The sequence below is a fragment of the Schistocerca cancellata genome, chromosome 4 (assembly GCF_023864275.1).
Source record: "Schistocerca cancellata isolate TAMUIC-IGC-003103 chromosome 4, iqSchCanc2.1, whole genome shotgun sequence".
Classification (NCBI taxonomy): Eukaryota; Metazoa; Arthropoda; class Insecta; order Orthoptera; family Acrididae; genus Schistocerca; species Schistocerca cancellata.
This window is the reverse complement of record NC_064629.1, coordinates 732,363,294-732,387,112: the sequence shown is the minus strand read 5'-3', so window position 1 is coordinate 732,387,112 and position 23,819 is coordinate 732,363,294. Positions and strand designations below refer to the sequence as shown.

General features: G+C 44.9%; 1 protein-coding gene across 1 annotated transcript in view; it reads left to right on the top strand.

The window, feature by feature from the left end:
• Positions 1–23,819, top strand: part of LOC126183828 (serine hydroxymethyltransferase, mitochondrial-like) — a 132,445-nt gene that overhangs the window by 11,685 nt on the left and 96,941 nt on the right. Inside the window, exon 2 of the mRNA XM_049926086.1 lies at positions 14,030–14,170. Coding sequence (XP_049782043.1) covers positions 14,030–14,170 — 141 coding nt within the window. The remainder of the gene's footprint in view (positions 1–14,029; positions 14,171–23,819) is intronic.

The following is a 23,819-nucleotide window of genomic DNA, read 5'->3' as shown; positions in this document are numbered from 1 at the left end:
CACAAAGTCTAGTTCTTATATCATTCACTATTACAATAGTGTTACCAGGAAACATTATCTTACCTGCAATTTCTGAGGTGTGTGTGTCACTTACATAAATAAGTGACAGAAGGGGGCTTGACACCCTATCTTTGGGTGCACCTATTTAGATTTTCCTTGCATCAACTACCGATCTCATTTCAAACTATTTCATTGATGTAACCATTTATTGCTGTTTCTGTACTTCTGCCTGTTTGAAATCCATGCTCATTATTATTCAGTATGCTGTGCTTGTATAAGTACTTGACGATTTGTTGTTTCATTAATATCTCAGTTACTCTAGAGAATGCCTAGATTAGTGAAATGTTTTGGTAATTTTCAACTTTATGCTAATTCCCAGGCTTGGAATAAAGGTATCAATCTCGATATTTGTGATCTTTGAGAGAACACTCCCTCAGTGATAATTTAACAAGTGAGCCAAGGGCTTTGTGACTGGTGAGCAGTATGGATTATAAGTGACACTGGTATGTCATCTATGCTGTCTGCATTTGAAGCTTTTAATCACCTTTACTATTTTGTGTTCACTAGTTGGAATTAAACTCGTGATGTATGCTGCTGTGCAAAAGCTAAGTTCATCCTGATTTGTGAAGCGTTTGTAAAGTAATCATAGATTTAATTTGGCAGGTATTTTTTGCCAATATTGATGTTTTCAGAAGTTTTAAGTGTAATTCCTTACTGTTCTTGTATTTTCTCCACGTCACTTTTTTCAGTACCCCAGTTTTTAATTTGTTGGCTGACATTCGTATTATGTTATCATTTCTAAGTACCTGTTGCTATATTTTCTTGTAAATCTTTATGTATTCTGTAGACCGGGGATCTGTGAATCTTTTCATTTGAGAATTGAGTACTTTTAAAGCCCTGCAGGAATTCTTAATGTTTGACGTAATCCAGGATCTAGCTGTTGTGATCCTACTTGAAAAGACTCTAGTCAGTTTCTCAGGAAAATGTATTTCAAATTGGACATGATTCCCAAATAGTAGCATCATAAGCATTGAAACTTCCTGGCAGATTAAAACTGTGTGCCCCACCGAGACTCGAACTCGGGACCTTTGCCTTTCGCAGGCAAGCGCTCTACCAACTGAGCTACCGAAGCACGACTCACGCCCAGTCTCACAGCTTTACTTCTGCCAGTATCTCGTCTCCTACCTTCCAAACTTTACAGAAACTCTCCTGCGAACCTTGCAGAACTAGCACTCCTGAAAGAAAGGATATTGTGGAGACATGGCTTAGCCACAGCCTGGGGGATGTTTCCAGAATGAGATTTTCACTCTGCAGCGGAGTGTGCGCTGATATGAAAGCTGTGACACCGGGCGTGAGTCGTGCTTCGGTAGCTCAGTTGGTAGAGTGCTTGCCCGTGAAAGGCAAAGGTCCCGAGTTCAAGTCTCGGTGGGGAACACAGTTTTAATCTGCCAGGAAGTTTCATATCAGCGCACACTCCGCTGCAGAGTGAAAATCTCATTCTGGAATCATAAGCATTGTTGGTACTTAACTGTGAAAAGCACTTCCAACCAGGATTCATTACTTAGACTGCCAATAAAACTAACACTGTCTGACAAAATAGAAGAAAAAAAGTGCATACCTTTCTTTCAAAAGTATAGGTGCAATTGTAAGGAAGAGGGCATTATGATCAGATAGCCCTAAGTCAGTATTAACAATTTCAATGTTTATGGTGTCAACATGTGAAAATGTGTTTGCCTATAAGAATTTTCATTCTATTTGTTATTCTTTGAGGGCTCTGTATAAGAGGAAACATGTTGAAGCTGTGCAATACATTAAAAAACTTCTATGTAACTATGAAGACTAATGAATTACTTGGTATGCAGTGGTGGTGCTAATAGTTTTAAGTAGAAGGAGCAAAAATCACACAAGAGCTCTTAATGTTCAAGGTACCTGCTCCAGAAAAACTCTCATCAGTGGCATCAAACTTTGGAAGAGGCCTAGAACAGACACTCAGTACAGCAGTGAATGTTATTTAATAATACATGTTTATGTTATTTTGTGACTGACTGAGGATTTTCTAAAAATGTGGCTCGCTGCTGTTGGTCACAGGACTTTACAAGTGCCCACAGTGCTACTGCAGCTTCTTCCAACACCGAAACATGCAAACAAAGAAGCCACAGGAAGTTAGCAACAGTTTTTGCCATGTTGTGAAATGACATTTACATAGGTGAATGACATTGACATGGAAACTAAAATTCAAAAGTTCTGTCACTAGTCTTTTCGTTTCATAATCATAAAATAACTACAGAGCGAAAGTCCCTAATGAACCTCAGTACCCTTCAGCTTCATGAGAAAATTATGTTACTCTCATTTTTACTATTGCTTTCGTGATCCACATAGTTTTTGATGCACCTGTACCTGTCCTCAAGGCACTTAAAAATCTGCTGTAATTGTGTGAAAAGATAAATACAACCAGACATGGATTGGCAGCACTTTAAGAGTTTAAATAGTAGCCAGCTATTGGAAACATTCCATTTTATTACTGAGAGGGCAGAAAACCATATGATTATTTTGGAGACTATTGGGTAATACTGGGAGAATTTCATGGAAACTATATGTTAATTTATTGAATCCATCTGAAAAATTCTTTTACATATGATTCTGAGCCTAGCAAGGGCTAACAATACAACAGACTGTTGCATGCATAATTTTTAATAATCACTTAAGATTGCACCTATAGTCTTCCATTTTGTGAAATTGAACAATAATAGACTGAGGGTTCTGGGGGTATTCATCCAGTAATGCCTGATCACAGCCAAAGTATCTGAAGATTGTGCTGGTCAACACTAACAGTTTTCTGTAACTAGAACACTGTAAGTATGTCTGGGACCCTTGTTAGAGTCAACAATAGTGCTGATTTTTGGCTTGACTGTTACATTAAAAAGGAATACTGGTATATTCTAATACAAAACAAGGAATGGAAGCAATAAAAACCTATTCCCCAGAGATGTCATGTTTTAAAAATGTGTCCCTGTATTACGTTTTGAAATATCGAAAAATGTGCTGGGATTCTGAAATTTATTAAGGGACTCAAAAATGGAACACATTCAATTAAAACTATATATCGGTATGATACAACATTTGTAAAAATACCAGGCTTGGGGTAGATCCCATTGTATTGCACATCGCCTATAACTTTTTCAAGTATACTGTAATATGCTAAGATTTAATGCAGTTCTCAATATTAGAACTACAGGAGAAGTGGGAAGAAAAAGACTATGTTGTTTCAACCATCATGAAGAGAGTAAACCTAGAGTGGGGGGAAAAAGTGGTTTTTGTTCATACCTTTAACACTGTGATACTGTGTCTGACTACATTTAAATGGAATCTATTCATTATAAGCTAAGACACTCCATTTGGAATCCATTACATTGGTATGATTATTAAAATTTCATACACGATACTTTTTCATGATCTTCTCCATTACATTTGAAAAGGAATTTTTATTAGCAGGTTCACAGCTGATAAAATATTTGTCACAGCTATGACCAGTGGCAATGCCAGATTCCTGCCTGACAGCTTGATGGATGGCAGGAATGACTGCTTAAGAATGTGAGTGCAACCCTGAAACTGGTTGCAAAGAACAAAATATAAGTAAATAAGAGAAAAATAAAGTGTAGCTGTGGAATGTCTTCATCAAAAAAAAGTAAAATATATGCTGCCTGACAAAAAAGTGAAGCACCCAGAAGACATGGTTGTATGTCAATGTAACATCGTACACTTACATACTATTGGCAGCTATGCAAATGATTAGAGTTGTAATTCACTGTGACAGGTAGAATGGCCACCAGAGAGTGTCACTGTCGTTCATGCTTAATGGTGTTATAGGGCCTGGTAGAGTAGGTAATGGCTCTGGACTGTATCAGATGTTGAGTAGTTGCTGTGAGCAACATGAAGGTGCTTCATATTTGTGTAAAACAGTGTTGTCAGCACGTGATGTAGTTTGGGAGAGGGGGGGGGGGGGGAGAGGGGGCACATTTTGGGCTTCCATTTGGCCAACTGGTCAAATTGTGCAGTATCCATATTTGTCCGGCATTCAGATGTGACAGTGGCCCAGTGGTGGACTGCATGGGAATGTGAGGGCAAACATACCTGTCATCAAAGTTTCATTTGACACCATCTGATCGTCACAAGGGAGTATTGCTGCATTGTGTACCAAGCACGTTGTAACCCCTTCATGTACATCTACATTCATATGCCACAAGTCACCCTTTAGTGTATGGCTGAGAAAGCATTAGGTCTAAAACAGAAATGTTGAAGTCAGTGTGCCACATGAGTTGGAAGAAGTACTTCAAATTCTGTAATCAATTCCTGGCCATGTTGCCCACGGGTGAGTTCTTGATTCTTTTGTTCTAATGTAATACTAGTGGTAAACACCCATCAGCCTCTGGGAATTTCAGAATCATCATGTCACACTATAATCAAGCAGTAAACTGCTACAACCTTGGAATAAAATCATTTAAATTTGCTACACATAGACAGCCATGAATTTGTGTTCGCCAGTGCTGTACAGTAGTGTTGATGGCACTATGTACAAATGATGCATTTTGAGTGGTTATCTTCAGATGTAAAAAGTTGTTAGCCTGCAGAAAGACTGGGAATGGGACCACACTCTGTGAGCCCCTGTTGTCAACCTTATGCTCTCATGCTGGACAGTGTCCAGCATTTTGAAATGGTTTAGTTGTGTGGATGTAAATCACACGGTCATATATATATATATATATATATATATATATATAAAAAGTGAAGAACAGTAAATTACAACTCCTGGCAACCACAAGTTCTGATGCACCTATGTTACATTCTCACTGCTGTCAATTATCAGTTTTGGTATACGAGATTTAGTGGTCCATCCGTAGATTAGTTTCTTCTTACTAGTATCTGAATAAAAAACACAGGTGTGTTCAGTGACTTCTTTAAAATATGTTTTGTTTCATGTACACTCATGTTCAAAAGAAACTGAACACCTTGACTGACTAGGATAGGATGTTAATACTCATAGGACATGTACATTATTATGTTCTGCAGAAATGAGTAGCATTTGAACCATGTCACCCCACAGGTTCAAGGTCCACATCAATACTGCTGCACAACAAAGTAATGGCTCAGTGTGACTTGAGCATACATGCAGTCAAATCAGTGAATTTGAAATAGGGCGCATTATTAGCATGAGAGAATACGACATGTCCATCCGGGAAACTGCTGCAACGGGTGTGTACAGGATGATTTATGGAAGACTGTAGAACACGACAAGATGGATCAGATCGCACCACCCAGACCACCCCTGAGAAAACAGACACCTCATTCGAATGGCATTGCAGGACAGATCTGTGTCCTCCTCGGCTCTGGCACAACAATGGAACACATCATACACTGAGACTTCCTGGCAGATTAAAACTGTGTGCCGGACTGAGACTCAAACTCGGGACCTCTGCCTTTCGCGGGCAAGTGCTCTGGCGGAATTAAAGCTGTGAGACCGGGGCGTGAGTTGTGCTTGGGTAGCTCAGTCGGTAGAGCACTTGCCCGCGAAAGGCAAAGGTCCCGAGTTCGAGTCTCGGTCCGGCACACAGTTTTAATCTGCCAGGAAGTTTCATATCATCGCACACTCCACTATAGAGTGAAAATTTCATTCTACATCATACACTGTCGGAGGCAACAGTCTGTCGCCGTTTTTATAGCGTGGGTTACGTGCACATTGTCCACTTCCCTGCCTACCTTTGACAAATGTGCAGAAACATGCTAGATTGCAGTTGTGTATGGAACAATGTCACTGGGGACAGGAATGGCATCAGATAGTATTTTTGGATGAATCCAGGTTCTGTTTGTTTGAAAATGATAGCTACATTTTGGTTTTCCGCAGACAGGGTAAGTGGCATCACAGTAACTACATTCACACAAGATATATGGCTCTAGCTCAAGGTCTTATGATGTGTGATGCTATTGGGTACAACCACAAATCACAACTGGTACATGTCCAGGGCACTGTGATCAGTGTGACCTACAAGAATGACATTCTGCGACCTTTAGCCATACCCTTTCTGCACAACTCCCCAGACACAATTTTTCAGCACGATAATGCATGACCACATGTTGCTGCACGAACATGTGTCTTCGTGGTGACACAGGATGTCGGCCTTTTGCCCTGGCGTGCCACATCACCAGACTTCTCGCCAACTGAAAATGTTTGGGATATGGTGAAATGTCAGGTGCAGCACTATGACCCAATTCCAAACACAATAGATGAACTTTGGAACCAGGTGAATGCAGCATGGATGGCTATATCACAGGATGCCACTCGAACCTTATACACATCGATGCCATCACACGTGGAATAAGTTATCAGGGCCTATGGCAGACCCTGTGCCTACTAGGCAGCAGGACACAAGCTGAACTGAGGTGACTGAAATGCTAATCATTTCTGCAGAACATATTAATGTACATGTCGTATGCATATGAACATCACATTGCTAGTCATTCAAGGTGTTCTGTTTTTTGTCTGAAAACGAGTGTATATACACTAATCAACCAGAACATAGTGACCACCTACTTAATAACATGTCAGTCCATCTTCTGAATGCAGTACAACAGTGATTCTGCACTACATGGATTTAAGTCCGAAGTAGGTTTCTGGAATTATGTGGCACCATATGTCTGTGCACAAATCATTTATTTCCATTAAATTATGAGATGGTGTTATGTGAGAGCAGCCCTGCCACTTGACAGTGTCTCCAGTGTGTTGTATCAGGCTCAGATTAAATGAATTTGTTTGCCGAGACATCAGTGTAGGTTCACAATTATCCTCTTCAAACCACTGTAAAATGATTCTGGACTTTTGACACACAATTATACTGCTGGAAGGTGCTATGGCTGTCAGAGAATATGTCGAGCATGGAAGGATGCTATTAGTCAGCAATAATTTCCATAGTCCACATCTCTCATAAAACCTTAAATTACTGCCACAAGTCCCGTGGAAGCTCAGGTGAATGTCCCCTGTAGTATAACACTGTCCACTGTGGCGCAGTGCAGGTTGAGGCCCCCCTGCGGGTTCGGGGGTTAGAATAGGCCCGCGGTATTCCTGCCTGTCGTAAGAGGCGACTAAAAGGAGTCTCACATGTTTTGGCCTTATGTGATGGTCCCCTCTCGGGTTTGACCTCCATCTTTCTAAATTATTCCGAAGAGCGAGCCAATTGGGGAAGGGCGCCTTACATGGTGCACTGTATCTGTCGTGCAATTAGACCTTTAGCCGGCTTTCACGTCGTTGCAATGGTGTCCCGCTTGTTTTCGATCTTTAGGGTGGGGATACGTCCCTGGGTGCGATTACCACGCTGCCCTCTGCAGTGTTTCTTTTAACTGCGACGACGACCTTGGACAGTTTTGCACCTAAGATCCAGCACGGTAGCCAGTCCGTTGTGGTGGGGCCGCCATGTACCCTCTTGGTTGTAGCCCCCTGACAACACAGGGATCGCTCTACTGATGCCTGCGCCGTTAACTCCCCACGTATGCCAAGGAGTAGATGCCTATCCTCCTGGGGTATCAGGACTCCCGGCAACGGCCATCCTGCCAGGTGGCCTTTGCTGTGGCTGGGTGGCGCCCGTGGGGAGGGCCCTTGGTCGGAGTAGGTGGCATCAGGGCGGATGACCCGCAATGAAGCGTGGTACATCATCTCTCGCTGGCGGCCAGCCGCCAGCAGTCTCTAAGCGTTCTCGGGCTCAATTTAATGCTCAGAAGTACGATCCGAAAACGTTCCCCTCCCTGGCCACGCCGTGGGAAGAGCGTAAGTCCCAGGTTGGAGGTAACAGTTATTCGCCCCGATTCTTAGTTTGCACGAGAGCTGATGGGGAGTCTTTTCTCTCCACAAAGCCTCAGTTCTTCGTCGAGCATTTAGAGGACAAGTTTGGGGAGGTGGAGGGCTTGTCTAAAATGCGCTCTGGCTCAGTACTGATACAAACGGCATCCTCCGCCCAGTCACGCAGGTTACTTGCTTGTGACAAGTTGGGGGATGTTAACGTTACTATTACTCCACATAAGAGTTTAAATATGGTCCAGGGTGTTATTTTCCATAGGGACCTCCTTTTGCAGTCTGATGACGAGCTGCGCGCCAACTTAGAACGTAGAGGTGTTCATTTCGTCCGGCGCGTTCATCGGGGTCCGAGGGACAATCAGGTTGCTACCGGTGCCTTCATCTTGGCCTTCGAGGGTGATACGTTACCGGAAAAGGTCAAGGTGATGGTCTACCGATGTGACGTCAAGCCCTATATCCCTCCCCCGATGCGGTGCTTCAAGTGCTGGAAGTTCGGCCATATGTCTTCCCGCTGCACTTCCAGCCTCACATGTCGAGATTGCGGCCGCCCATCTCATCCCGATACTGCATGTGCCCCGCCTCCCATCTGCGTCAACTGCGGGGAGCACCATTCACCTTGCTCGCCAGACTGCAGAATATTCCAGAAAGAGCGCAAAATCATGGAATATAAGACCCTGGACCGACTGACTTATACTGAGGCCAAACGGAAATACGACCGATTACATCCAGTGCGAATGACAACTTCCTACGCCGCTGCTACAACACCTGTGCTAGCCCCATCAGTTTCGCGCCTTCCGGCCGGATCGACGAGTGGTACAACTCCTCCTGCCCCCTTGCCAATGGGGGGCTCTACCCACCGGGTTGCTCCTGTGCCACCTACCTCAGGAGCAACACCATCCCCCCCATCGGGGACGTCGGTCCCCGCTTCTAAGCCGGAGAAGTGTCCAACTTCTTCGGCTTCTCACGCTCGCAAGGGGTCCCTTGGGTCCCTCCCTTCCCAGGTTTCCACCGGCGGCAAGGCTGACGATAGCCAGTGGCGTAAGTGCCCACAATCTGCAGGTCGAAGGGCTTCCCGATCCTCCTCAGTCCCGGAGACTGAATCGGTGAAGCCCTCCCAGCCAGTTAAACCCAAGGAGCAGCGTTAGAAATCAAAGAAGAGCAGCTCTAAGCCCAAGGAACGCGCGGTGGTAGCCACCCCATCGCTACCTTCTAGCTTTGCGTCTGAGGACGAGGTGGAGATTCTGGCGTCCGCTGAGGACCTCGATCTCGCCGGTCCCTCAGACGCCGTGAATAGCAATAGCACTAGCACGGGTGCTCAATCGGAGGCAGCAGGTGACCCAGCGGCGTAATCTGCCATCCCAGTCCCGGCACGCCTTTCTCAGCCATGGACAAAACCATCCTCCAGTGGAACTGCAGCGGTTTCTTCCACCATCTAGCTGAGCTCCGCCAACTTATCAGCCTTCACCCTTTCCTCTGCATTGCTCTGCAGGAAACTTGGTTTCCAGCAATGCGCACCCCCGCCCTCTGTGGCTATTGGGGTTATTATAAGAACCGAGCAGCTTATGAAAGGGTGTCTGGTGGCGTCTGCATCTATGTCCTTAACTCTCCTCACAGCGAGTCTGTCCCTCTACAAACAGCTTTAGAGGCTGTCGCTGTTAGGGTGTGGACGCCGCAGGCTCTTACCGTCTGCAGTCTTTACCTTCCACCGGAGGGTGATGTCACGCAGCATGTCCTGGCTGCGCTGATAGCCCAATTGCCACCACCTTTCTTATTACTGGGCGACTTTAACGCCCATAACCCTCTGTGGGGTGGGTCAGTGGCAACAGGTCGAGGCGCCACCGTTGAGCATTTATTGTCGCAGCTCGATCTCTCGATTTTGAATGATGGTGCCTCCACACACTTCAGTGTGGCGCATGGCACCTACTCCGCCATTGACCTTTCAATCTGTAGCCCTAGCCTCTTACCATCTGTCCACTGGAGTGTGCATGACGACCTGTGTAGTAGTGACCACTTTCCGATTTTTCTGTCACTACCACAGCGTCACTCTTCTGGGCGCCCTAGCAGATGGGCTATGAATAGGGCTGACTGGGACTTGTTCTCCTCCACTGCCGCTATTGAGCCTCTCTCAACTGATGCCATTGATGCGGTGGTTACATCGGTCACCGCCGGCATCGTCACTGCCGCCGAGTCTGCCATTCCCCGTTCTTCTGGGTCCCCTCGGCGGAGGGCTGTGCCTTGGTGGTCGCCTGAGATCGCTGAAGCGATTAAAGATCGCCGGCGGGTGCTCCAGCGTCACAAGCGACATCCCTCCATGGACCACCTTATCGCCTTCAAACGGTTGCGTGCGCGGGCCCGCCTCCTTATCCGCCAAGGCAAGAAGGAGTGCTGGGAGCGGTATGTGTCCACCATTGGACTCCATGTCACTCCATCGCAGGTCTGGGCCAAGATTCGACGGGTCTTCGGCTATCGGACCCCTGCCAGCGTCCCTGCGCTCTCACTGAATGGAGCAGTTTGTACTGACTCCGACGTCATTGCAAACCGCTTAGCAGAGCATTTTGCTATGATTTCCGCTTCTGCGAATTACCCCCAGGCCTTCCGCTCCATTAAAGAGCGGATGGAACGTCGGAGCCTTTCTTTTCGCACCAACGCTTCTGAACCCTACAACGTTCCATTCAGTGAGTGGGAATTTCAGAGTGCCCTTGCCGCTTGCCCTGATACCGCTCCCGGGCCAGATTGCATCCACTGTCAGATGCTGAAACACCTTTCAGTGGACTGCAAGCGACGCCTCCTCGACCTTTACAACCGTCTCTGGGTCGAGGGTGAGTTTCCGTCGCAGTGGCGGGAAAGTATTGTCATCCCCATTTTGAAACCTGGAACGAACCCTCTGGAGGTGGACAGCTACCGTCCCATTAGTCTCACCAACGTTCTTTGCAAGTTGCTTGAACGGATGGTGAGCCGGCGCTTAAATTGGGTGCTGGAGTCTCGGGGCCTTCTGGCTCCGTCTCAGGGTGGGTTCCGTAAAGGCCGCTCCGCCACCGACAATCTGGTGAGCCTTGAGTCGGCCATCCGTACAGCATTTGCCCGCCGTCAGCACCTGGTCGCTGTCTTTTTCGACATGCGGAAGGCGTACGATACGACATGGCGTCATCACATCCTTTCTACGCTTCATGGATGGTGTCTTCGGGGCCCTCTGCCGATCTTTATCACAAATTTTCTGTCGTATCGTACCTTCCGCGTGCAAGTCGCGGCCTCGTATAGTTCCTCCCTCGTCCAGGAGAACGGGGTACCCCAGGGCTCTGTCCTCAGTGTCTGCCTGTTTTTAATTGCAATAAACGGTCTCGCTGCGGCAGTAGGAAATTCTGTCTCCGCTTCCCTGTATGCTGACGACTTCTGTCTTTACTATAGTTCTATTAGCATTGCAGCAGCTGAACGTCAGCTACAGGGCGCAATCCGCAAGGCGCAGTCTTGGGCTGTAGCGCGTGGTTTTCAGTTTTCGGCTGCCAAGACCCGCGTTATGCATTTCTGCCGGCGCCGAACGGTCCATCCTGAGCCGCGGCTTTATCTTGCCGACGAACTTCTTGCTGTGGTGGAGACCCACAGGTTTTTGGGTGTCCTTTTTGATGCCCGGTTGACTTGGCTGCCTCATATCCGGCAGCTTAAACAAGCGTGTTGGCGGCATCTCAACGCCCTGCGTTGTTTGAGCCACACCCGCTGGGGCGCCGACCGATCTACCCTGTTGCGGCTCTACCAGGCGTTAATCCAGTCTCGCCTGGATTATGGGTGCCTAGCTTATGGCTCAGCATCCCCATCTGCGTTGCGGGTGCTGGACCCAATTCTCCACAGCGGGATACGCCTTGCCACTGGTGCTTTCCGCACCAGGCCTGTGGACAGCGTCCTAGTGGAGGCAGGTGTACCTCCACTGCGGTTCCGACGCCAACGTTTGCTGGCCGCTTATGCTGCCCATGTTTTTAGCTTGCCCGGGCATCCAAATTATCGTGTCCTGTTCCCGCAGTCAGTCGTCCATCTGCCCGACCGTCGGCCCCGGTCGGGTTGTCCGATCGCCGTACGCATCAAGGAGCTTCTCTGCGGGCTTGGGTTTTTCCCAGTTCCACCTCCTTTCCGGGCGCCTCTGCGTACACCCCCGTGGTGTGTTCCTCGCCCTTGCCTTCGGCTCGACTTGGCACAGGGCTCGAAGGACTCGGTCCCTCCAGAGGCCTTCCGCCGCCGCTTTTATTCCATCCTGGCCACGTATCAGGGCTCTGGAATTGTTTACACCGACGGTTCGATGGTTGCTGGTCGTGTCGGGTATGCGCTAACTCTAGGGGACCATTCTGAACAACGGTCCTTGGCGGCTGGCTGCAGCGTTTACACTGCTGAGCTAGTCGCCATCTTTCGTGCCCTAGAGTATATCCGCTCCTGCTCAGGTGAGTCCTTCGTTATCTGTAGCGATTCCCTGAGCGGTTTACGAGCTCTCGACCAGTGTTTTCCTCGTTCTCGTCTGGTGATGGCTATCCATGAGTCCCTGCATACTCTTGCGCGTTGCGGCCGCTCTGTGGTCTTTGTGTGGACCCCCGGTCATGTCGGTATCCCGGGCAATGAACATGTTGACCGCCTGGCGAAAGAGGCCACGAGTAAACAGTCTCTGGACGTTGGCCTCCCAGAGACTGATTTGCGGGCAGTCCTCCGCCGAAAAGTTTTTGCGCTTTGGGACGCTAAATGGCGCAATCGGATCATGCCCAATAAACTCCGTGCCATCAAGGAGACGACGACTGTGTGGCGGTCATCCCTGCGAGCCAACCGCAGGGACTCTGTCGTCCTTTGTCGGCTCCGCATTGGCCACTCCCACCTGACACACAGTTATTTACTGCGCCGGGAGGACCCTCCTGTATGTCGCTGCGGGGCGGCTTTGACAGTGGCCCACATTTTGTTGGCCTGCCCCCTTTTAGCTGTGGTCAGGCAGACATTTGCGCTGCCTGATACGCTCCCTGCCCTCTTATGTGATGACCCTGGTATGGCTGACTTAGTTTTCCGTTTTATTCGGGCAGGGGGTTTTTATTATTTACTCTGAGTGTTTGTTCTCTTCTTTTGTGTTGATTCTGGCCCTTGGCCTACGATTTTACGCTGAGTTTTTAATGTGTTCTCGGTGGTTGGCTTTTCCTTTTTATCTCTATGGTCGGCCAACCACTGTCACACTCTGTGTGATTTTAATTTGTTTCGTCTGATCTCTGTAGGAGTATTTCTTGTCCTGTGTCGTCTGACGTCTTTCCTGTTGTTCGTTTTTTATTCTCTTTGGGTGGTTTTACTTTTTTTTGGAAAAAGGGACCGATGACCGTCGCAGTCTGGTCCCTTTAATCCCCCCCAAACCAATCTGCAGGTTGAGGGCAGCCATTAACCTAGACAATGTCGTATCTAGACACAGCACTAAAGCAGTCAACAGTGCTGTAAGGAGGCAGGATTTTCAGTGGCATCACCATTCTGAGGAACTTTTTTACCACGATGAAAAACAATGAACATCACATATCGAGCATAAGCTATATGTAATTTTAAATGTGAACAGCTGTCTGATGATGAAACTGTCATTTTGAACATAATAATGGCATTATTTGTTCTAAATAGATAACATTATTAATAGTGGCTAGTTGCTGTTTTTCCTTGATTCCTGTCTGGGGCCTTGTATCCAGCCAATGCGGGGTTGAGGCACTTAACGAAACTTCTCAAGTTTGGGGAGTACCAAACCTCTGTATAGGCTATTATTACAATGAATTTGTCACTACCAAAGGCATTTTGAAGCTACTGCCAGCTCCCCTGGGAAGAAAACTGTGTACCCCTTTTTTTTACATATAGGGCAATGACGTAGTCAAATGTGATAATGTTTTTCAAAGTCTGCACCGCGTGTAACTGAGACAGAATTTGCAAACTGACGTGGTATTTACCTAAGTGGATGCAGAAAACTAACTAAAAACTATTTCCAAGTTAGCTGTCACACTGGCCCCTATCATTAATCAGAGAGCCAGATTCGATCTGGGACCGTTGCACCTCCCTGTGTCCCAGGAACAGGTGTTTTAATGCATTTGCTATCTGAGAGAGTTGCTGTTTCTGCTTTACTCTAGGTATTATCCTATAACATGTGTTTATTTTAATGCCCTTTTTTCCATCTGCTTGTATTGATTGATTGCTGTGTTGTTTCAGAAAAATGGCTTTCCACATATGAGACTAGCCTCTTGTTGGACTGGGAATGAATCATTAAGTGAAGATGATCCTGAAATGTGGGCATTGATTCAAGAAGAAAAGAAAAGACAGAAGAGTGGTTTAGAATTAATTGCTTCAGAGGTAAGCATTATTTATGGTATGAAGTCTTGGGAATGATAATATTTCTCTGCAGATATTTGTTGTATATGTTTGTATCAAAGGCAACAATATGAAAAGGCTAGAGTGCTACTCACCAAATAGAGGAGGCACTGAGTCATTGACACACACACACACACACACACACACACACACACACACACACATGTGCGCATGCATGCCACTATCGTCTCCAGGTGCTAAGACCCAACTTCAGTTGCATCTGAGGTGAGCACAAATCTTTGCTTGGGTGGGTTTTTGACAAACAGGAGAGGCATGGGGCAGTGGGTGGGAGGGGGGAGATGGATGGCAGAGTAAGGCTGTCAGAAGGTGCTAGTACTGCCTGTTGGAGTGTGCAGGGACATGGTGGAAATACAGTGTTGTGGTGAAGGAAAGCGGAGAGAAGTAGAGATAGTAGGCATGTGTAGCACTGGACTGAGGGCAGGGAGGAGACATGTATTGACAAGATCCAAGGCATGAGTAATAGTGGAGTGGGGAGCAGGGAAAAGGAATAGGTAGATGGAGGACGGAAACTAGCAGAGGTTGAAGCCGAGGAGGGGGGCGGGGGGGGGGGGGGGTGGCAAAGGTTGCAGGAACAATGGATATGTTGCTGGCTTACTGGGAGAGTTCACCTGCACAGTTAAGTAAAGCTCGTGTTCATGGGAAGAATGCAGATGACACAGGCTGAGGAGCTGTCATTAAAGTCAAGCACATTGTGTTTCGTAGCAAGGTCTGCACCTGGGTTGTCAAGTTGTCTGTTGGCCACAATTTGCTGATGGCCATTCCTGTGAACAGACAGTATGTTAGTTATCATGCCCATGTAGAATGTGGCACAGTGTTTGCATCTAACTTGATAGACTACATGGCTGCCTTCGCAAACAGCTCTGTCTTCGATGGTGTAGGAGATTCCTGCGACAAGTTTGGAGTAGGCAATAGTGAGAGGATGTATGGGACTGGTCATGCATCTAGGTCTGTTGCAGGGACTTGAACCATGAGGCAAGGCAAGGCAAGGCAAGGCAAGGGGTTTGGAGTAGGGACAGACAAGGTTATTGTGTGGGTAGAGGAATACCACTGTGGGAGGGATGGGGAGGATATTTCTCATATCAGGGCACCATAGAGATAGTAGAAACTGTGGAAGAGTATGTGATTCAGTCCTGTGTTGTACTGAGGAATGAGAGGGATGCTCCTTTGTAGCTGGGCAGTGGGTATGTGGCGGCCGGTAGGTGATTTGGGGAGACATGACATAAATATGTTTCTGGACAAGGTGGGGAGAGTAATTTTGATCTGCGAAGGCCTCTGGGGATGGACTGTTGCCACTACAGGTATGATGACCACCAATGGCTAGGCTGTGTGGATAGGACTACTTAGTGTGGAATGAGTGGCAACTGTCAAAGCAGAGGTATTGTTGGTGTTTGGTAGATTTGATGTTGACAGAGGTACTGATGTAGCCATTCTTGAGTTGTAGGTTGACATCAAGGAATGTGGCTTATTGGGCTGTGGAGGACCAGGTGAAGCAAATAGGGGAGAAGGTGTTGAGGTTCTGGGAACATGGATAAGGTGTCCTCACATCAGTCCAGATCATGAAGATGTCCTCAGTTGATCTGAACTAGATGAGGGGTTTGGTATTTTGGGTGGCTGGGAAGGGTTCCTCTAGATGAACAGATTAGCATAGGATGAGGCCATGCAGATGACCATGGTGGTATCACGAATGTTTTCTGTAGGCGATACCTTGAAAGGACAGGGAGTCAGTCAGGTGTTAGGAAACATAGTATTCAGTAGCGACAAGACCATGGGTGAAAGGGATCTAAATGGTAAGGCTGCACGTAATAACTGATTAATAAGTGATGATTCCCAGGTTACAACTAATACAGATTTTATTTCATAGCACAGAGTTAACAATAAATAATAGTTCCAAGTAATAACTGAAATTCATAGTATTGAGGAAAAAGACCTTGTTTCACAAAGCACCTAGCCTCCAGCACACATAGGTCTATCAATTATTCATATGATTTTTAAATGCATCCCTGTTGGTTTTTGAACATTTTGGAACTAATTCTAAGTTTATTTCTGAATGAACCGTAGCTTGATTTTTGAATGCATGCATAATGTACGTGATGTCTCTGTCAGGGGAATCCCCATCGCTTCTAGAAATAAACTTTCCTGCAGATAAAAGGGAACGGGGCTATACGAGCTGTGCCGAATAAAGCCGGATGGGTGAATTACAATCGCTATTTATGTGGTTGACTGGGTTTGCAAATGATCAGCGTTGTTATAATTACTAGCAAAATCCATGGATTTAGACTACCAGAGTGGAAATAAATGACTAACAGGAATAAAAGGTAACAAAGATTATGTATTATCTTCTTTGTGTATCCAATAAAATGAAATTTTGACAGAAGATTTTTGACCGGACCGCTACACTACTAAGGGCCAGTTATACAGTTATAGCAGCGGCTAAAATTCTATTCTGGGAGTAGCACGGAAAACAAGTTGTACGAACACATAACACCTAACCGGAGAATAAACTTGGGATAACTAAACTAGTGATTGTGGCTGGGTTAGTGAAGTTAACCAGACAGTAAGTATTGGCACTGGCAGGAATAGTTACGGAATTAGTGATTACAATGTTGTTTGTTTGAACGAGGAAAGAGAAGAAACGGGGACTCTCACAAATTACAGAATAATATGTTGTTGTTGTTGTGGCCTTCAGTCCTGAGACTGGTTTGATGCAGCTCTCCATGCTACTCTATCCTGTGCAAGCTTCTTCATCTCCCAGTACCTACTGCAACCTACATCCTTCTGAATCTGCTTAGTGCATTCATCTCTTGGTCTCCCCCTACAATTTTTACCCTCCACGCTGCCCTCCAATACTAAATTAATGATCACTTGATGCCTCAGAACATGTCCTACTAACTGATCCCTTCTTCTGGTCAAGTTGTGCCACAAACTTCTCTTCTCCCCAATCCTATTCAATACTTCCTCATTAGTTATGTGATCTACCCATCTAATCTTCAGCATTCTTCTGTAGCACCACATTTCGAAAGCTTCTATTCTCTTCCTGTCCAAACTATTTACCGTCCATGTTTCACTTCCATACATGGCTACACTCCATACAAATACTTTCAGAAATGACTTCCTGACACTTAAATCTACACTCGATGTTAACAAATTTCTCTTCTTCAGAAACGCTTTCCTTGCCATTGCCAGTCTACATTTTATATCCTCTCTACTTCGACCATCATCAGTTATTTTGCTCCCCAAATAGCAAAACTCCTTTACTACTTTAAGTGTCTCATTTCCTAATCTAATACCCTCAACATCACCCGACTTAATTCGACTACATTCCATTATCCTCGTTTTGCTTTTGTTGATGTTCATCTTATATCCTCCCTTCAAGACACCATCCATTCCGTTCAACTGCTCTTCCAAGTCCTTTGCTGTCTCTGACAGAATTACAATGTCATCGGCGAACCTCAATGTTTTTATTTCTTCTCCATGTATTTTAATACCTACTCCGAATTTTTCTTTTGTTTCCTTTACTGCTTGCTCAATATACAGATTGAATAATGTTGGGGAGAGGCTACAACCCTGTCTTACTCCCTTCCCAACCACTGCTTCCCTTTCATGTCCCTCGACTCTTATAACTACCATCTGCTTTCTGTACAAATTGTAAATAGCCTTTTGCTCCCTGTATTTTACCCCTGCCACGTTTAGAATTTGAAAGAGAGTATTCCAGTCAACATTGTCGAAAGCTTTTTCTAAGTCTACAGATGCTAGAAACGTAGGTTTGCCTTTCCTTAATCTTTCTTCTAAGATAAGTCGTAAGGTCAGTATTGCCTCACGTGTTCCAGTATTTCTACGGAATCCAAACTGATCTTCCCCGAGGTCGGCTTCTAGTAGTTTTGCCATTTGTCTGTAAAGAATTCGTGTTAGTATTTTGCAGCTGTGGCTTATTAAACTGATAGTTCGGTAATTTTCACATCTGTCAACACCTGCTTTCTTTGGGATTGGAATTATTATATTCTTCTTGAAGTCTGAGGGTATTTCACCTGTTTCATACATCTTGCTCACCAGATGGTAGAGTTTTGTCAGGACTGGCTCTCCCAAGGCCGTCAGTAGTTCCAATGGAATGTTGTCTACTCCGGGGGAGACTAATATGATGATTCCAAATTTATATAAAAATTTTGTGCTACTACTTTTCGATCTCATGCTTCAGAAGCTAGAGAGTATGAATGAAATGTGACACTATTTCCTAACATAAAACTTTTTCCTTGTAGTAGCCCTAATAGGCATTTGATATTGGTACTTCATGAATTATATTCTGTCGTGTTATAAAAATGATCATTGGTGCCAAAACAGTCTCGTTTATTTGGCGTGTGTTACAATTGCTGCAATATTAGGCAGGCCTATTTCATTTTATCTGACAGAAAGTGACAAAATATGTGTAATCAGATCGAGAAACCACACCAGTCGTGGGTACTGTTTGTATTAACAGCTTTTCTAGTATTAGACAATGACATTTCGTTTTTTCATGTAGTAAAACATTGACAACCTTTGATGAGGTAATAGATTCTTTCTCAGAAAGGAAAGTACGCCATACAAAACTGTGGCAAGATTAGAGAGGAAAAAAATGCTAGGACTTAAGGATTGAAGAAATGTGTACTGTCTTGCTTGTCTCTTGTCTTTACTGGTTTTATGTATCCCATATTTAATTTTATGTCACACAAAACAGCAAGTTTTTAGCTAATAGGAAGGAAAGACTGCCGATTTTTCTGAAGAGTTCTTGTTCTGCCGGTTACAAATAATCCCATCCAGTATTAATTGCAAGTCTTTTTTTTTTAAGAGGGGCAGGTTGTCAAACCGGCCGACTGGGATCAGGAGAGGCACCACAGGACATTTTAATTTACACTGTCCTGAATATAGTTTGACAGCACCCATTACAAAATATTACACGTTTGAATTCCACAGAGCGAAATACAGAGATGTGCGATGGAAGAATGCTGTGTGAAGAGGTGTGGCACTGCACTTTGGCACACTTAAGACCAAATAACATGCCTTATGTTCCCTCGAACATATATGTTTTATTTATCAGACACTTCAGAAAGATGTGTGCTACAAAATAAAGATATTTTTGAAAAGTCATTTTTTTTAAATTTTTGGTGTCCTACCTCAAATGCTTGAGGGAGGGGGAGTGTCACTATCTAATATTGCCCCAGTTTGGAAATATTGTAGATCTGGACCTGATGCACAGAGCAGTCTGAGTTGTAGTGGGGAAGTGGTAGTCTCCACGTGACCTGTGTTTACGTTAAGTGATTTTCATGTTTCCTATTCATTTATTGCTCTCACGTCAAATGAATACAAAACAGATTTCTGTGGCCAGGAGCTGTCAAGTGAATTAAAATACGTTCACATAATTACAGAAGGCTAAAATATGTTACTAGTTTCAGATTTTATTTTATTTCCACCTTTCTGACAGTCAAGCATTAATTGCCTTGCTGAACAATGAAGTTATTTTTGTCGGTTTGTTAAATAAATTTGGTTTTTATTAACCTTTTCTGTTGAGGCAGTTAATTTATTTGAAATGAAGGGTTTAATTCCACACTATTGACTAGTTTCAACTGTTTGCTGCAGTTAAAGTACACATTTTCATCTTCTAGCACATATGGCATTAGACCATAATAGAGAACCCAACATGAGATAATACAGTGCTGATACTCCAAGGAAATTTACATCTGAATCTGAACATACGAATGAGCACTTTAAGCCGAATTATGCGTTTTAGTATGGTTCACAAAATTTCCATGCTCTTTGAGTATCCTCTGATGTCATAATGTAAGATAATTCTTAAAGCTTTCCCGGTGAGGCGTTGTCATGTCGATTAATTGGGTTTCTGCCAGTTATTTGCATCTTTCCTGCACGATATTTCAGCTGTGTGACGTGCAGTCTTCTTCAGCTGCTGTCTGGTACTGATTCCAGTGTGGAATGAGTCCGGTATTTATGCCTACGTTGTGCTAGGTGTTCCCTCTGCGGTCCACGCCGCATCTGGCACTCTGTCCGTGGTGTGCGCCGACCAATAGCAACGGCTGTAGCATTTTCTTCTAGCCACTGCTGTTCCGAACGCTGTGCACGTACTTTGTGGTTCTTATCGGTTGTCAATATTGCTGAAGACCTTTCATCTTCCAATTGTTGTCATTTGAGTCGTCACTTTGCTGTGTCGTGTTATGCATTCCGTCCGAAGTTCTTGGCTCCCAGGAGTGGCTGCAGCGTCATTTACAGGCCGATTGTGTTCAGATCGTTGCTCGAGACTCGGAAGAGCATCCTCAGATACTTTGTCTGTTGTCTGAGGTGCCATTTCACATACGTCCTTAGTTACATGTACTGGGCTGTCATCTCTAATTCCATCCTTATACTTGTGTCCCTTGGGGTCTGGATGTTGTCAAGTTGCATCGAGTGCTGGGTTCCAGACCGAGCTCAGCTGGAAACCGGTGTCCTGGTTAATGAGATTCTCCACAACCTTAATCTCAATAGATTCTTTGATGACGCTGTCCCAGTATCTCGATGTTTGCGTTAAAATCTTGGCATCATTATACTTCATAGAATGATTGAGTTCTAAACAACGTTCAGCAATCGCTGGCTTGGTTGCCTGTCTAAGTCTTGTGTGCCTTTGGTGCTCTTTACACCTTATGTCAAGTGTCCTGGTTGTCTGGCCGATGTATGCCATACCACATTCAGTGGCATATTATGATAGCAAGGTGCGATAACTGCTAGACGACCCGGCATACAGACCGATAGAAAGCCCACAGACAAGGTGGATAAAAAGACCAGGGCTCTTCTAAACAAAGTCGGTCTTGCAGAAAAGACCATTAAGCAGCTAAGGGCTAAAGCACCAGTGACATCCAGGTTATATGGCTTGCTTAAGGTGCACAAGCTTAAGGTTCCTCTACATCCAATATTCAGCAATATTGGCTCACTGCTCAACACCTTCAGAAGATGTCTCGCCATATATGGGGAAGTGTGCCCATCACATTCATAACTTGGATGATTTCCTACAATGCCTCAGGCAGCTACAGATCTCGGACTCTGACATTATGGTCAGTTTCGACGTGGTCTCCCTGTTCACCTGCGTACCACTGAATGATTCACTTGACCTCATTGGAGAAAATTTCGACGGTGCGCTCCTGCGCTTAATCAGACACATACTGATGTCTACGTACTTCCTGTATGGGGGTCAATTCTATGAGCAAACGGAAGGTGTAGCAATGGGCAGCCCTCTCTCACCGGTGCTTTTTTTTAGATATGTGGATGACATCTTTGTCATATGGCCCCACAGGAAGGAAAAGCTTGATGTTTTCTTGGACCACCTAAACTCACGCTGCCCTAACATTAAATTCACCATGGAACTGGAAAAGGAAGGGCTACTCCCTTTCCTAGATGTACTAGTCAGGAGGAAGGGGGATGGTACCTCCAGTCACGGTGTGTACAGTAAACCCAGTCACACTGACTTGTACCTGCAGGCCAGCAGTTGCCACCACCCGGCACAGAAAAATGGTGTACACAGAACACTGGTTCACTGGGCATGAACTCTGTCAGATCCGGGTAATTTGGCAACAGAGATGGAACATCTATAACCCGTGTTCTACAAAAATGGGTACTCTTCTCGATATCTTCAAAAGGTGCTGTGCCTTGTTTCCCCACAAGAGGTTCCTGAAGAGATACAAGAAGAAATGCAAAAGGTTGCACATTTGCCATATGTTGGGCCGATATCTGCCAAAATCAGCAGAATTCTCCACAAACATAACATTAAAAGTGTGTTCCATCCACCTACCAAGATTAAGGCTCTGCTACGCAGAGTGAAAGATGACCAGTGTCTACAGAAACGGGACGTTTACCATGTACCATGTGAATGTGGTATGGCATACATTGGCCAGACGACCAGGACAGTTGACATAAGGTGCAAGGAGCACCAAAGGCACACAAGACAGAGACAGGCCACCAAGTCAGCGATTGCTGAACATTGTTTAGAACTGAATCATTCTATGAAGTATAATGATGCCAAGATTTTAACACAAACATCGAGATACTGGGACAGTGTCATCAAAGGATCTATTGAGATTAAGGTTGTGGAACCCAGCACTCAATCTTCTGAAGATGCAACATAGACAACATCCAGACCCCAAAGGACACAAGTCTAAGGATGGAATTAGAGATGACAGCCCAGTACGTGTAACTAAGGAGGTACGTGAAATGACATCTCAGACAACAGACAAAGTATCTGAGGACGCTCTTCCGAGTCTCGAGCAACGATTTGAACACAATCGGCCTGAAAATGGCGTTTCAACCGCTCCTGGGGGGCAAGAACTTTGGACGGAATGCCTAACATGACACAGCACAGTAACAGAATCCTAATTCGCAGAAGGACTCAAATGACGACAATCAGAAGATAAAAGGTCTAGCACAGCTTGGACTCCATTCAGAATTTAATTCAGCTATATTGACAATGGATAATAACCACAAAGTACGCACACAGCGTTCAGAACAGCCACGGCTAGAAGAAAATGCTACAGCCATTGCTATTGGTCGGCGCACACCACGGACAGAGTGCCATACGCAACGTGGACTGCAGAGGGAACGCCTAGCACAACGTAGGCATAAATACCAGACTTGTTCCACACTGGAATCAGTATCAGACAGCACCTGAAGAAGACTGCGAGGCATGCAGTTGAAATATCATGCAGGTAAGATGCGAATAACCGGCAGCAACCCGATTCATCAACATCATAATGTAAGATCTTTTAATGTTTTACAGGTACAAATGTAAAGGCTTCCTGTGTCATTGTAGTTGCACAAGCGCAGTGATGCCTGTTACCTGGCACTCTCTGGCGACTGCTGAATCAAACCTATTCCTAACAGGTTGCAGGAAAATATTCCAAATGGTTGTTTGAAAAGTTTTACTTTCAAAGTAAATTTCCTTTTATGCAAGATGAACTCTGTGCGAGAATGTACAATGAACTTCTTAAATCGCAGAGCGTTTGACTCTCATTCAAAAATCAACTCTTTGACGATGACCATTTAGAATAATTTCGAGCCCATGAGATCAGACATTTATGCCCTGTTAAAAATTTTACAATGATGTATCTTAAAGTGTAACACATGCAAAAAAGATCAACATTATGTGTGAAAGCTTAGCTTCTCTTGCAGCTTATTAATCTTAGAGGCCAATATTATACGTGAAAGCTTTTCTTTACTTGTAGCAACACTATGTATGTCAATTTAAACCATTACTCTTTTCCTATTTTTGTGTTCGCACTTCTTAATGGTGATGTTGCTATTGGCTGACTACATCACTATGCTCTGAATATCCGCTGTCATCGGCTGGCAAGATAACTTGACATGAGCTATGACTGGCTTACAAAAGCACATCGCAATCTCAATTCCAATGCTTCAGAAAGTAACATGCAGTGTTTAGTGGAATTCGAATTTATACTTCCGTAATACAAAAATAATGCAGTGTACATGTTGCTGCACATAAAACATCTTTCCAAAACTTTTTTTTTTTTTTTTTAATCTGGAGTTTCATTTTCTAAAGTGCCGAGCAATTCTACGCTGGTGTATAAAACCACAACCATTGAAAGGA